This window comes from Calliphora vicina, chromosome 1 (genome assembly GCF_958450345.1).
Source record: "Calliphora vicina chromosome 1, idCalVici1.1, whole genome shotgun sequence".
NCBI lineage: Eukaryota > Metazoa > Arthropoda > Insecta > Diptera > Calliphoridae > Calliphora > Calliphora vicina.
In genome coordinates, this window is record NC_088780.1 from 169920887 (window position 1) to 169936473 (window position 15587).

The 15587-nt window shown below is 29.1% G+C and overlaps 1 protein-coding gene across 3 annotated transcripts in view; it reads right to left on the reverse strand.

Annotated features, from left to right (window-relative positions):
* Nucleotides 1-15587, reverse strand: part of LOC135948734 (glutamyl aminopeptidase-like) — a 30182-nt gene that overhangs the window by 811 nt on the left and 13784 nt on the right. Inside the window, exons 1-10 of one of the 3 annotated variants that reach the window (XM_065498152.1) lie at nucleotides 4201-4478; nucleotides 2664-3243; nucleotides 2400-2547; nucleotides 1883-2324; nucleotides 1723-1820; nucleotides 1185-1474; nucleotides 986-1129; nucleotides 838-923; nucleotides 365-770; nucleotides 22-300 (exon numbers count right to left, since the gene is read on the reverse strand). In XM_065498152.1, the coding sequence (XP_065354224.1) occupies nucleotides 22-300; nucleotides 365-770; nucleotides 838-923; nucleotides 986-1129; nucleotides 1185-1474; nucleotides 1723-1820; nucleotides 1883-2324; nucleotides 2400-2547; nucleotides 2664-3243; nucleotides 4201-4438 (2711 nt within the window). In that variant the 5' untranslated portion in view covers nucleotides 4439-4478. Of the gene's footprint in view, nucleotides 1-21; nucleotides 301-364; nucleotides 771-837; nucleotides 924-985; nucleotides 1130-1184; nucleotides 1475-1722; nucleotides 1821-1882; nucleotides 2325-2399; nucleotides 2548-2663; nucleotides 3247-4200; nucleotides 4479-15587 lie in introns of those variants that run through there. The other 2 variants (XM_065498151.1, XM_065498153.1) reach the window with 2 other exon arrangements.

A 15587-nucleotide genomic window follows, 5' to 3' on the forward strand; every position in this document is an offset into this window, starting at 1 on the left:
GTTTTGATTTGTGTAAAATACCGTTGCAGTATCCATGGTTCATTAATAGCGGCTAAAGATTCCATAAGTTTCACTTTTTCCTGGGCATCTTGTTCTGCCACAAACAGATCAAAGACTTGATTCCATGTCTCTTCATTGCCAGCAACTTTCATGCCGTAATAGTAGACGGTTGAGCGAATATCAGGATTGGGTCTCACTTCTGGATTAACCAGCCACTCTGTGAAACGTTTACCAGCTTCTTCCAAAGCTTCATTATTGCCATAACCACAAGCAGCATTCAATATAGTTACACGTAAAAGACTTGAACAAAAATAAACATATTACAAACACTATTTAAGTTATTTAGCTAAGAAAGTGAAAATACTTTTGCAAGTGATCGTCACCAACAGTCCATGTCACTGAGTCGTAAGCAGTCCTCAATAATTGACGAGCATAGTCCACAAAATCACGATACATATCGGTAAAGTATAGCAAATTCTTAATGGCACTTAGACGAGAGGCAGCTACACTCCACGGTACATAATCCAATTCCTTTTCCAAATATTTGCTCAATTCCAAGGCAATGCTGTAGTCAACTTGACCTGCATCGGCCAAAACAAAAACATCATTTATCAAATGAGCACGATCGGCCACACTAAAGTCACCACGACTCTCGAATAGAGCCTTTGTCAATGACTGCCACATATCGGTGGGATAATTAACACGGTAGTAGCCCACTTGATTCTTGTTAAATTTAATCCAGTCAACAGCGGCAGGAGTCGTAACAGTTACTAAAGTAGAAAATAACAAATAAACATGAGCTCTACCAGTTATAAATCCTATAAAAAAGCTTCTTACATTCATTATCATTATAATTGAAAATGGCACGTTGAACTTCACTGTTGGTATTGGTGTAATATGTAATGGGTATGGACCAATGATAACTGTGGAAATTTAAAAATTATTTTTTACATTATTACATTACTTTTGAATAGTTTTAACTCACTTGAATTCAGAATCTTCATAGCTGCCATTGTAGTCTTCGGGATTGGCAAAGAACCTCTTTTGTGTCAGTTTATAACTATTTCCAGTACGGGTCACTTCTACAACAGGTAAACCCATTTGTTCAGTCCATGTTTGCATGATTGACCTTTGGAAACACCGATTATTATTTTACCTAGAATACATAATCACTTTTTACTTACTTCACATCAAAATCAAAGTTCAATGCCTCCAGTTCACTAAGAAAATCATTAGTTTCCGCATTCTGGTAGTAGAATCTATTCAGGTAGTTGGTGGTAGCATTGCGGAATTTCTCCGCTCCAACTAGATCTTCTAGCATACGAATAACAGAAGCACCTTTTGAATAAGTTATAGAATCAAAAAGCTCAGTAATTTGATTGGGACTTTCAACCGTTTGTACAATTGGATGGGAGGCTAAAGTGGCATCAAGTTTCATTACACCGTGCAAATCGGAAATGAGGAATTGGTCGAGCTATGAACGTCATTTAGAATAGATAAAATATAAAACATAAATTTTAAATATTACGAGTGTTTATAATTTTTTCAAATTAACATTTTACACATTTCTCTCACTTAATGCAAGAGCACTAATATGGTTTAGTGAAAAAAAAATTGTGAAATAAATATTGGTGGAAAATGAACATGCTCGGATACTTTATAATACCGAATTTTAAATTGAAACATACATATAAAATTTACAATATAATTTTTAAAACTTACCATTTGCCAATCTGGATGGACATGATTAACACCTTTGTATTCAATATAACTGGCAAAACCTTCATTCAACCACAAGTCGTTCCACCACTTCATTGTCACTGTGCATATAGAAATATAAAATACAAAACAAGATCGTAAAAAGTTAAACAATTTAACTTACCCAAATTGCCAAACCACATATGAGCCAATTCATGAGCAATAACAGTGGCAACACGCTGTTGATTAGCACTTGAACTAATAGTTTTGTCATACAATAATGCAGTCTCACGGTATGTAACCAAACCCCAGTGTTCCATAGCTCCAGACACAAAATCAGGAATTGCTGCCATATCGAGTTTAGGCAATGGATAAGACACATTAAAGTATTCAATATAGAATTCAGTGACGCTGGCACCCACATTAAGAGCATAATCCACCTTATCAACTTGAGCAGCTGTTGCAAATACACGCATTTCAAAGTCATCTTGACCTTCCAAAATGCCTTTAACCATCTTTGATTTGTGAGCAAAGTCGGATACAATGAAACAAGCTAAATACGTGCTCATGGGTACACTTTCAGCAAAAGTTACTTCTGTTAGACCACCGCCAATATCTTTTTCCTCCTACAAACGAAAATAAATGAGAATAGTTATAAATAATTATTGAATTGCTTATTTGTATAAAACATGAAAACCTACCTCAACATTCATGTTTGATAGAGCATGATAACCGTCTCCCGTCGGCCTTACTACAGTAATGGTAAACATAGCCTTCATGGAAGGCTCATCGAAACAGGGAAATGCCTGGCGAGCATAGGTGGGTTCAAACTTTGATGTTGCAATCCATCTAAAACATTATATTTATGATTGTAAGAATTTATCAATATTATTATTCTCGTAAATCGGCGTAAGAAAATACATAAAAACAAGCGAGTGCATGATGTTAAAGCATTTTGTGTGTACCTTTTTTCATTACGTTGCTTGTCCAAATAGGAACTCTGATAAAAACCTACAATACGGTCTACCAATGAACCGTTGAAAGCCAATTGCAATGAATAGTTGCCCACTTCCAAGGGTTCGGCAAACTCGGTGACCCAATACTCCAATTGGGGATGTTCAAATGTTAATGAAGGTGTTATTATACGTGCAGGTATCTCTTCATTGCCTAAATGCTTGACTTCTTTTGTCACCACTGAAAGGAACTTCGAGTGTACCGGTATGTATGAAATGGGTTTTATCACCTCCAGTTTTATTGTTACGTTTCCACTAAATGTTTTATTCTTTAAATCTGGCTGTAGTACCAGATTATAACGCAGTGGCCTCAATTCTCGTGGCAAACGAAATGACAAATGTTGCAATACCTTCGAAGTAGCCATCACGGACGGCGCTATTGTTGTCTTATTGAATAGAAATACTTTTGACTTCTGAGGGGATTGTGTGGTTGGTGTTACTGGACGAAATCTTAGTATTGGTTTGGTCGATAAACGCAAAACGTCATTGAATTGTCCCTCCTCTTGTATAATTGTATCGTTGTAGGTGAAATCTACTGTTTTTTTTTAAAAAAAAGAAAAATCAAATTTTCGTACGATTTGATAAGATTTCGTATTACTAACGCGTGCCTTTAATATGTACAATCAAAATCACACAAAGATTTTAAATTTTTAACTCAAAACAATAAAAAAATAAAGTTAATCGACAAAAAAATAAAAGCAATAACAACTCAACAAGAATTCCCATCAGATTCAATCACTGGGAATTGAGGACGTAAAATTTTGCAAATAATCGTGGAGATGCCATGTCGTTAATTAACTGAAAATAGTGGTGGCAATGTGCTGCCACATCGGTAAAAGAAATAAAATGACCGTTAGCATTTGAAATTAGATATTATATGAAATGTGATGTTATTATTGTTAGAGGTTATTGCTGTAATAATATTGCCTAAGATATAATTTAAATTAAGCTTAGAATGGGATTAAATGACAAAATTGTAATTGTCGAATTATTTAATCACAAATATTTATTATAAATATCAAAAATATTTATATCTTCATTTTTTTAATTTAAAATGGAAATTATAAACCTGTTATGTTAAAATAAACGCATAATGAAGAGCAATTATTAAATAAATACAACCCAGGAAATATTTTAGAACTTGTTACATGTCGTGGAAGAACTACTTCTAGAAATGTTGGTAGTGAATTATCGCTTCCACAGACTACTTCCAAGGGTGACAATTTCATGCAGAAATCATTGATTAAACTGCTGATTACAGAACCGTTCCTAGGAAGAATCGCTCCTAACGATTCCTTAGAATTTGTTCCGAATGTGATAATTTCCAAAAAAAAATTACTAATCACAACTCCAAACTATAACGAAGGTTTTCCTGAGAATTTTTCAATAATAAAAACTTATTATTAATCTGTAAAACTGAAGTAAAATTTTTGAATCTTTGTATAATATTCCTGTATATATAAAGTTTTTTTTTTAATATTTTACCCACCTTTATAATTTTGTTCATTGACAATATTTCTACCGACATACACTAACGCTCCTAATAAGAAAACACATAATACTAATAAAAATATACAAAATCCCGCTAATGTTAGAACCGCATTGCTGGGTTTTTTTGACAAATGATGTGTCTCCTTCATCCGATGATGATGTTCGTCTGTCGATAGTGATGATCGTGGTCTTATTGGTATGGGCATTTTTGGCTGATGCTGTTGAGGCGGGTACATTTTTGTTTTATTTATTTATTATAGTATATCGTTATATTTTTATTTTTTTTTACTTTTACCTTTTGGCAATACTTAAACAATTTGTTTATTTTACGCGCTTTAAAACTCTTATGTATTTCGTTGACATTTGTACGAAACTTATCTTATTTTATTGAATTTTACTATTTAATGAAAGTTAATAAAGTGTTAAAAATATATTTGTCTACTAAAATATTGTGGGAGATTATAAATAATAATCACGAAATATGAAAAAAAAATGTTAAATTTTTATTTTTATCAATGTTTCTATAGATTTTATTAAAAAAAGATTTTGATATCAATAGTCAAGATGATAATTAATTTAAAAATTATGTAATATTTCCTTAAAAAAAATTATGATTTATTTATGTATGTCATATATGTAAGTGTACTCTTACACGTTCAATATACAATATGGCCGCTATACAGTATTGCGAAATTTATTGAACATGTAGCATATAGTATTGATGTATCGCAGAATAGCTGAAATCCAGATCGCGATACAAATATCACAATATTTATATATTGAACGTGTAGCAGTGCCCTAAGATCAATTCATCATTTCGTTAGTTTAGTGTACAAACGTGCTAAGTTCCTTTTCAGAAATATTACAAGAGAAACAAAAAACTTTCTAAAGTTATTGATTTTAAATATTTTTGAAATCTGTTAATGCAGTTTTATTACTATTTATAATGACAAATAAGCAGAGTTAAGTACTTGCATCTTATTGGTGCTTTTTTGGAACTCGAAACATTTTCTGTTTTATATCAGAAAGTCGAGTTGATAATAAATTTAAAAAATGTCAAATATTTAATTAAAAAAATGTATGATTTACATTTTATGGTTGAAATTTAATGAATAAACCAATAATTAACCTTTTTATTGTCTTCGGGTCAAATTTGACCCATTTTGAAATTATATTTCATATTTTATGACTTTTATTAAAAAAAAAAAAAAATTGGGAAAAAAAATATCTATTTTCTATTTGGGTCAAGTTTTACCCGAAGATTTAATGTCAGTAAATTTTAAGACACTAACCCCCATTTTCTCAATCTTTGGTTATTTTTTATCGTGAAGATGAACTGACAGTTCTCTTACAAAAAAAATTTTAATTGGAAGTATATCGTTACGAAAAACGATAACCAATTGAAAAAAAAAATTTACATTTAGTAACATATTTAAAGTCAAAAATTTTTTAAAAATAAAATGGACTTAGCTCTTTTGCGTATTCATAGTTATTAAATATTAACCATTCCTGACTACTAAAAACAAGAAATTTTAAAGCTATATGTAAAAATGTATTGTTTAAACTTTTAAAATAATTCGGTAAACCGGTTTTTTTCGAAGTCGGTTAACCGAAAAATGGCCAATTATCGGTTAATCAGTTAAAATATGAAAGAAACAAAATAAAAAAACAAAATTTGTTTCTGATATATTAAACAGTTAGGGTATGTGAAACACTAAAATGGATGGAATTGTCTATAGTGCAACATACTGAAAGATGGACATATGGTTAAACGGACATCGTAATATTAATTTCTCCATCTATTAGGACAATAATATTAAAAATTGTATTAAGAAGTAATTCTTTTAGATCATTGAGGTTTTTCAATATTTTTATTTTTTGAATTTTTGCACAACAAAATTGAAATTGAATTACATATTTACTCTAACATTGATTTAATACCATGATAATTGATAATAAACTTTTTTTTACAAATAGTTTTTTTATGTAAAACGTTTAATCAGACAACATTGTACTCGTATGTTGCTGACATTTGTTTAACTCGTACGATTATTGTGTGTTGTATGAGAAATAACAACCATGTAATTTGTTTTATCACTAATAGACCAAAAAAAAAAGGCCAGAGCAAAATCCAACACAATACAAAAAATAACAAAATAAATAGAAATAAAATATTTTAATAAAGCGAAGCACAACAGACTTAAATAATTTGCTTCCGGCGTCAAATAAATTGGTATACAATTTTGTTATTGTTAAAATGAAGTAAAATCTAACAACAATAACAATAAAATTGAGTTTATAACATTCATACCACCATGTTAATGGTTCAAACGCTTTTGACTGATTATCTTCATGCCACATCTGTTAATACATTCATGGATACATAGATGATAGATACTCTCGTACAAATAGGCGGAATGTATGATTCAGACTCTAAATTAGGTTTCATCTCTTTTTATTAAGAAAATTTATATATTTTAAACTTTTCTTTATGTATATTTTTTTGTTTGTTTTTTTTTTATTTATTTCTGTTATTGTGGGTAAAATACGTATTGAACAAAACAAAATAATGGTAATAAAACAAGACATTTGATTATTTATTGTAGCTTAAGCGAAAAATATAATAAGTTGAGTTGTGTTGTTGTATTATTATTATTTAAAACTTGTTTGAATTATGGCCAAGTTAAGTTGATTTGTAATATGTCTGACAGTCGTTGTCGTCATTTTCAACTCACTTTCTATAATATTGAAATACTCTACCACAAGTGTTTGTATCTACATATAAATATGTACCTGTATATGTTAATGTACATCTATGTATGTAAGTGGAAGTGTAACAAGTATTTGAACACATTAGAGGTGGTTACGGTGGTTTTTGCATTACAAACGTTAGAGGTGGAGTTGTTTGAATCGTAGCCAAGGTTGTTGGCACGATGTCGAAGTTAACCCTCTTTAAAAAAATATATAAACATTATTTTTTTTTTTGCAATATTATTGTTAGTATAGTATTACATTTTTGTATTTGAATCTTGTAGTTTATAGTTTACTGCAGTTAGTAAATTTAGCAATTTATTTGCACTTATAAGTTTTAAATGCGATCGGTTTCGATATCAATAAATATTATGATATTGTAGCAAAATTAAACATTTGATAACACCATACAACAAAAGCCGAAAGTTTCCCTTTTCTTTTTTTTAACATAGAATTTGAATAGGAAAAATGGAAAAAGGGAAAAAACTCACGGGGAAATTTATTCATAATTGGGCTGCAAATTTCCACCATATAGCATGAAATCGTTTCTTTTTTTTCAAATTATATGACTTAAAATGCGGTAATGTATTCAATACAATATAAATTTATTCAAAGTTTTGGCCATTTTCAGCTATGACCTGTTTCCATCTATCTGGCATCATATGGATTCCATTCTTTTGATGCCAAGAAAGAATCAAACCAATATCGGATACTCTGTTCCAAAGTGAAGCGTATCATAGAAAGAGCGTTCTGCATCGATCGAAACAAATAGTAGTCGGAAGGGGCACATTCTGGACTATAAAGCTGGTGAGGAATAAATTCCCAACCACTTCATTCAAAATACATTTTAACACGTTTTGTAACATATGGCTTAGCGTTATCATAATGAAATATTACAGTTTCATGTTTTTCGGAAATGCTGGATTCAAATGATTTCGGTACAAATCCACAAAATACGGAGAATTACCTTAGCGCCATAAAATATTTATATTTACATCACATACGATCTCTTACGCTTCGGGTTATCGTAATGGATACATTTTTCATCACAAGTAATGATTTGATACCCAATTTCCCTGCTTTTGAATTAATCCTGCTACTTGAAAACGCTTTGAAATTGCTACTTGAGTAGCTTCCAATGATTTTGCAAGCTTCATACGCAAAAAGTTTTAATTAAAATTAAAACATTGTAAAATAAGAAAAAATACGCAAATTATATTATATACTCATAGGAGCAAAATATTCAATTATAACACAATAACATCAAATCTATGCCATTTTGTTACAAATCATCTGATTCGGAATGATATTTTTACATCGATATTAAGCTCATTGAATTATGAGTATTTTTTCTTGTACCCTTTTAAATCTCAATCTGTGTTCTCATATACTACACCATTTTTAAATGAAATTGAGAACATTATACATGATATTTAGAAAATTCCAAATGAAATTGAGAATTTCCATTTTAAATTGAGATAATTCTAAATGAAGTTGAGAACATAGAGCGGAAACTAGAAAAAAAACTCAAACAAAAAAATTACTCAAAATAATCACACATACGAGTGTTGTTTTTGTTTTCACATAGTTTTTTCTACTAATACATAATCACCACCTAGGTTTCTGACAACTGAGTTAGATCTTTGACATAAGAGTTTCCGCTCTATGTCTATTCTCTATGTTTCTCAATTTCATATTGAAATTCTCAATTTCAATTGGAAATTCTCAATTTCAATTGGAATTTCTCAATTTAAAATGGAAATTCTCAATTTCATTTGGAATTTTCTCAATTTAAAGTTGAAATTCTCAATTTTAATTGGAATTTTCTCAATTTAAAATGGAAATTCTCAATTTCATTTGGAATTTTCTCAATTTTAATTTGAAATTCTCAATTTCATATGGAATTTTCTAATGAATTTTATATGCTAGAGTAGAAAATTTTCTCTGAAATGTTTGCAGTAATTATTTTAGTTTGATATATATACTGATTATATATATTTAACAATCAAATCGGTTTTAATTTAACTGTAGGATTAAAACTACATACAAACTCGTACTAGATGCCTTTGCTTGTTTAGTATGATCGGTTGTGGGCTGAACCTTACTAAATATAGACAGGTTTAGTGAATGCCATTTATTGTAGCTTTTAAATATAGAAATCACATCACCCTCAAATGGTTAAATAATAAACACTTTAATTAAATATTGTATTAACAAATGTTTATTATTATTGTTAATACTTAAAATGTTCATATGATTACATTATGTTGCTTTTGTGTAGATATTTGTCTTGTTCAAAGAGAAAGAGAAAATTAGGAAATTAAATACAAAACAATTCCATGATAATGAGGAGGTTCATCATGTCGTATGAATTACGGACAAATGAATACAAACATAAATACTGCCTAGTCAATATTAATATTGGTTTTAATTGTTAAACAAACAAGAATTACTTGTATGCACGTAAATGTTAATGTATTTGCACTCTTTTAACCATAAAAAAAAACATTTCATTTCATTTCACAACATCCAACCAATTAAAGTGTCAAATCTTAGTTTAATCATATTAATATAATACACAAGTAAAACACGTACATTAGGATGGACTCATTTGAACAAACCTGAAAGCAGTTTTTATCATTAGGGGTCGGCACTTTATTTTTTTATTTTTCTCAGTTTTGTTTCAAATAAGATTTCCATAGTTCAGATTTTTTTAATGGAACCGTTTTAAATTTTTGTAAATTCTGTAATTCAAATATCAACAGAGTTTTTCAAAATCAAAAAACGTATGTTTCTATGCAGGTCATGACAAAACATAATCACTCTAAATAAATCCTAAAACAAAAATCCAATCATCTAAAATGATACTGAACATAATAGACAAATAAACTTACTTCTTTTCAAATCATAAGTTTTTTTTGAATGAATGTATGACATATGTACATTGTACAGCAAAAATCCAAAATGGGACCATCCTAATGAACATACTTTTGCAAATCTATATGAATGTCTCAATTTACAAATAGATTAACTCCCTAAATATAAAGTAATATTACAAATTTTCATTATTTAAAATAGTGCTCTAAGCACGTCCATTAATCATTGATTTTATAGAACTTCATGATCGTTAGAGTTAAAAATCTCATGTATGGGCCGATTCTTCAAAGTCGATTCTAACTCTTTAATTCACGCATTCAATCATCGCCATAATAGGAGTTGTATTTTACTATTTTGTCGATATTACATTTCATCCAAGAAAGATCGAATGGTCAATGGATCGTACAACTCATTACAGTTAATATTCATTATATAGCCACACTACTCGAATGTGGAACAAAACTCCTGCAGATATCATGCCTGCTTCGGACAATATGAGCAAATTTAAATCGAATGTACAATAACATATTTTTTTTTAAGATGGACCTTATTTTTTTATTTTCGATTTTTCAAAAACGAAGGGCAGTTTTATGTGAGGTTAGGAAAACAAAAGAATTTGACAAAAGCTCGATCGGTTAAAAATTAGTTAAAAAATGTTAAAGTTATTAAAAACTCTTTTATATCTCATTACAACGACAATTATTTAATGGCAATATTTAATGTTCTCACGTATTTTAACCCTAGTGCGACACGCCAATTTTTATCCTAACCTCACACAAAACTGCCCTTCGTTTTTGAAACAGATGAGTTTTCAATTTTTCCATATATTGAAGGTCCACCAAAACAATATTGTAAATAACTTGGGGCATCTGAGTGCTGAATAATGTCAGTCACTATTTTCACAATTTTAAATCACGTGATCAGTTTTTTATTGGCAACCTTCTCTCTAGTTTTGTTACAATTTGGCATAACGGAATATCGGTCTCAAACCAAATTGATCATAAACAATAATTTAAAAAAATATCCAAAAATGGAATTAATCAATTTGGCCAATAAGGCAGGCAACAGACAAACATTCATTCATTCATACATATGGTTTGTATGGTAAAATAGAAAACACTATTATGCTATTTTAGTGTGGATATTGTTATATGATATTTATTTATGTGTGAAAATGTATGTAGATGCTGCAATAAAGTGCAACTGGGTAAACCTCGGCGTAAAATAATAAAAATCCACATCATCGTCGTCGTCGTCGCCATCAACAAAATCATCATCATTATCATCATAAAATGTAATACAATCGATTAAAGAATGAGCAAACGAGAGAGCTGAATGAGCGAGCGAGTTAGTGAGCATTTAAATTAATGTATTTGTGTCATTATTGTCATTATTATTAAAGTTTGCACTTTAAAATAATTGATAAACAAAGTACGAGTTTTATGGCATTATAATTTAGTCATGATCATGTACTCATGATCATCATTATCATAACAATGATGATCTTCTTTTATTCTTAGCAGTCGTAGTTATTTATTTGCAACAATCGCATTCAGTTGCAAATATTAGTTGGTTTTTTATTGTTTTGTTTGCATTTATTTTTTTATTTATTATTTATTTCGTTGCCATTGTTATATACTTTATAGATGCATTCATTCATTCGTACGTACGTACGTGTAGGTTGCGTCATGTCAGTCAAAGTGTCAGTATAATCTTCCTATAACAAACACACACAAATTGTATGTAATAAGTTTTTCCATGGAACATGTGTGTTTAAGAGCAACAGAATGTATAACAATCAATTATGACAGTTGGTGGAGGAGGCATATAAAAATTAAAATTTCGCAAAAGCTTAGTTATTTTTACAAAAAGCTAATTTGTAATAATTTGAATAATAACAATCATAATTTATTTTACTCCACGGAAGTTAAACATTGTTGATATCCTCTCGAAATATCTACTTTTAACTCGATATACATACATATGTATGTATCTATGTTACAAGGACCGGTTGGCATTTTGAAGATTTGAATCCAGGGCAGGGCTGCCAGATGAATTTGGGAAAAATCGTCAATATCCCGATAAAAAAGAAAAAAATCGTCATTTCGAATTTCGTCAAACAAATCGTAAAATTGAAAAGGTAAATTTTTCAAATAAAAATTTTAAATTTTGTATTTAAAAGGTGACTGAAAACATAAAATTATATAGTGTTTCCTAATATACATAAGTATGTCAAAAAAATTTCTTAAAATTTAAGTAAATTAATTACAGTAAAGCTCAATTTAGAAGTTTTTTTTAATTTTAATTAAAACACATAAAATGGAATTGAATGTCTGATCAGAATCTTTATTATGACCCGAAATAACAATCTCTGGCATTTAAATTACAGTGATTTTTTTCCAAAAAATTTATTTAAAATCTTAAAATTTTTAATCACGAAATTTAAAATTTAAATATTGCTTCATGTTCACCAACAAAATCAGAAAATTCTTTAACTATTTCATAAAATAGTGCCATATTTTCATTATGCAAAAAATCATCACTTTCGGGAAAGAAATCGTCAAATCACTAGTTATGATCCAGGGTTGAATCTAATCGGTTAATTTTATTATCAAGCTACTAAGCAAAAATTTCCATTATTTTTTCGATGTAAGAGACTTTTCAATAATTAAAAATTTGTTCTAGTTCGCTTTAGGAAAGCTATTATACAAATAAAACTATAGAACGAATAAGAATTACAGACACTCAAACTATACTTCTAAAAACATCAGAGCTTACACAAACGCCAGCAAAAAACACTAATGCAATGGTCCATGTATGTAACGGCATTACGTGAGAACGGCAGCAGCGATTTGGCTGATTTTTTTTCCTTATAAATATCGGAAGTTTCAAGTTTTTAATTTGTTGCCTCATTTTTCTTAATAAGATACATTTTTGGAGAAACTAACAACACTCTCATTTATTTAAGAATGAGAAAATTTATGAAAACTCAAAGAATTAAATTTTACTGCTCCCTTTTTATTTCTCATTTTTCATAATAAGAGACATTTTTTGGATAAGCTTGAAGAGCTGACAACACTGCCTCATTTTCACTACTCAAGACTTTGCGGTATTAATTAATTTTTTTATAAAATCCTTCACATTTTTTATTTTACTACGACAGGGGTAGCGAAGCGCACCGGGTCAAGCTGGTTTATAATATAAACCATTGTTAACTTACGATAAAATAACTCGTGCATGAAGACTCACTGCAGCAGCTAGACTTTCAAATACATAAAAAACATCGAGCATGCCAGTTCGATTCCCACTAGAGTATCCAAAATCGAAAACCGGTCAACCGGTTTTTTCATTTTTCTAAACTTCACCGGTTTCGGTTTTTTTAACTTTTCGGTTTTTTGACAAACCGGTTTTAATGAAATATATTTTCTATAGCTCATTCAAACATATTTATGAAAAACTTTGATACCATTTTTAAAAATATTGATTTATATTATAGAAAATTAGCATTTGACAAAAATTCATAACACATTTCCTATTAACGTCCACAACTAAAAATAAATGTAAGGAGACCTTTTTCATATTAAACAAAAATTTTATATAGACCGGCTAACCGGTTATTTTGAAGACAAAAACCGGAACCGTTTAACCGGTTTTTTTAAAGATTAGTTTGAATCTTAAATATGCTATGAGTATACATATAGAGACTTAATATTTAATGGTTATTTGCAATTTTAAATGGTTGTACATTACTTTTTAAATTTTTTTGCAAATATCAAAATGGCATCCACAAAACGCGCTAAAGTTTGGAGATATTTTTTTTAAATCCGGGAAAAAATCCGCTTTAAAAATTTGAGAAAATGATGACTTTAAAAAATCGATTTTGTTGGTGAGGTTTTTATTCCAAAATGACCCGAAAAATGCTAGTGATGCTAGGGCCAACATTTTGTTATAGCGCTGTACATATTATAATGTTTGGATTGAAAAACATTATAAAAATAATTATGTTTCAGTGAACCATACTCAAATTTATAATTGCGATGAACATAAAAACATAATTTATAATTGCGATGAACATAAAAACAAAACAGAACATAAAAATATTGTTGCTATTTCCCTGTTTTCCAAAGCTTGCAGTACATTTTGAAGACTCTTTGAATAAAATAAAGTAACACTTTAGAAATTATTTATTAATTGACTGAATATATTTGATACTCTGATAATCAATTCAAGTTGAACTACTCAGTTTAAACTTGTTTTACAAATGTAAAGGAACTTTGTGAAAAAAATACAATGTTGTTCATCAAATTAATGCAACTAAATGTTAAATTGCATTTCTACATGTTTCACAATTCAACTTATTTTAAGATGAACTTTTAAATTTATCAATTGAACTTATTTATTTATCATTTACAGACATACACAAGTCATTACAATTAAAATTAATTAATTATGGACAACACAAGTCTGTATATTTTTTGTTGTTTGTGTTTTATTTAAATGCAGGTCAGTTACTTAATTAAATTAAAGGCGTTGCACTTGTGTTGTGTATATCGGTCAGTCATAAGTAATGTTGTATTTGGAATCGAATTCTATTTGATTTACAAATATATTAAGTTACAAATTATGTATGTATGTAGTTAACAATACTTAAAAATTAATTTTCAAATAAGTTTTTGGCCTTGAAAAATTAAAATGCGAATTACATAAACATACATTTACTACCTTAGCTTGTGTTGCAAAAAATATCAAAAGATGCAATAAATATTCGCAAATCGAATCAAAGTCATTTGAAAATAATCATTTAACAAATTCCAATATCTATAAATAACAATAATGTAAATTAACTCAACAAGAAGACCTTTAGATAATAAAATCCAAATGTGTTAAAAAGCAACGAAAACAAAAGTAAATGTTCATTCATCACATACGCCCCTTACCCTGACATACTAACATATTTTTAAAATTCTTCACTTTAACTAGCGGCAAATGGGAATTTTTCTTTTATTAAAGAAAAAAAAAAAACAAAAATAATCTAAACATTGTTAATTAAGTATAGCTCAGTTGGAAATCGCCTGAGTTGTTTTTAATGTTCATACTACGTATTTAACAAATATGTACAATTGAAGTACGTTTTTTTTTTTGATTAATTTACACACACAAACTTTAATGTTTTGTTTGAGCTTCTAATTTGTCCAAAAACAAAAATAATAAAAGCACCCAATGGGTTATTACATTCATGTTGCGCATGCGCACGTGCAAAGAATTTAAAAAAAAAATAAACGATTTTGTATGCGTAGTATGAGTATAAACAAATCCATAAATGCAATCTTTTGGGTGCAGTTAAATAAATAAAACTGTCAAGGGTGTGAGTAATTGATTAATTTGCTACAAATGGGAACGAAATGGTGTACGCATAGTCTTTAAAGAAACATTTTACGATTATACTGTAGTTTTCATTGGTATTACCACGTTTATTCCCTACTCCTTGTGGGGTTATATGTTTTTTAATCCCTTTGGTAATATCTACAACATTTGCGACCCTATAAAGAATATACATTGATAACACAGGTCAACAGCAAAAAAGGCTTCACTAACCACTATATAGATTTGATGCACCATTATTACCTATGTACAAAAGTGGCAACATTTTTGAATTCTATGGATAGATTTTTTAAAAAAAAATTGTTTTTCTAAAATTGAGAATTTTGTTAGATGTTTCTCCTTATAATTTATGATAACTCAAAAAGGGTTAACCCG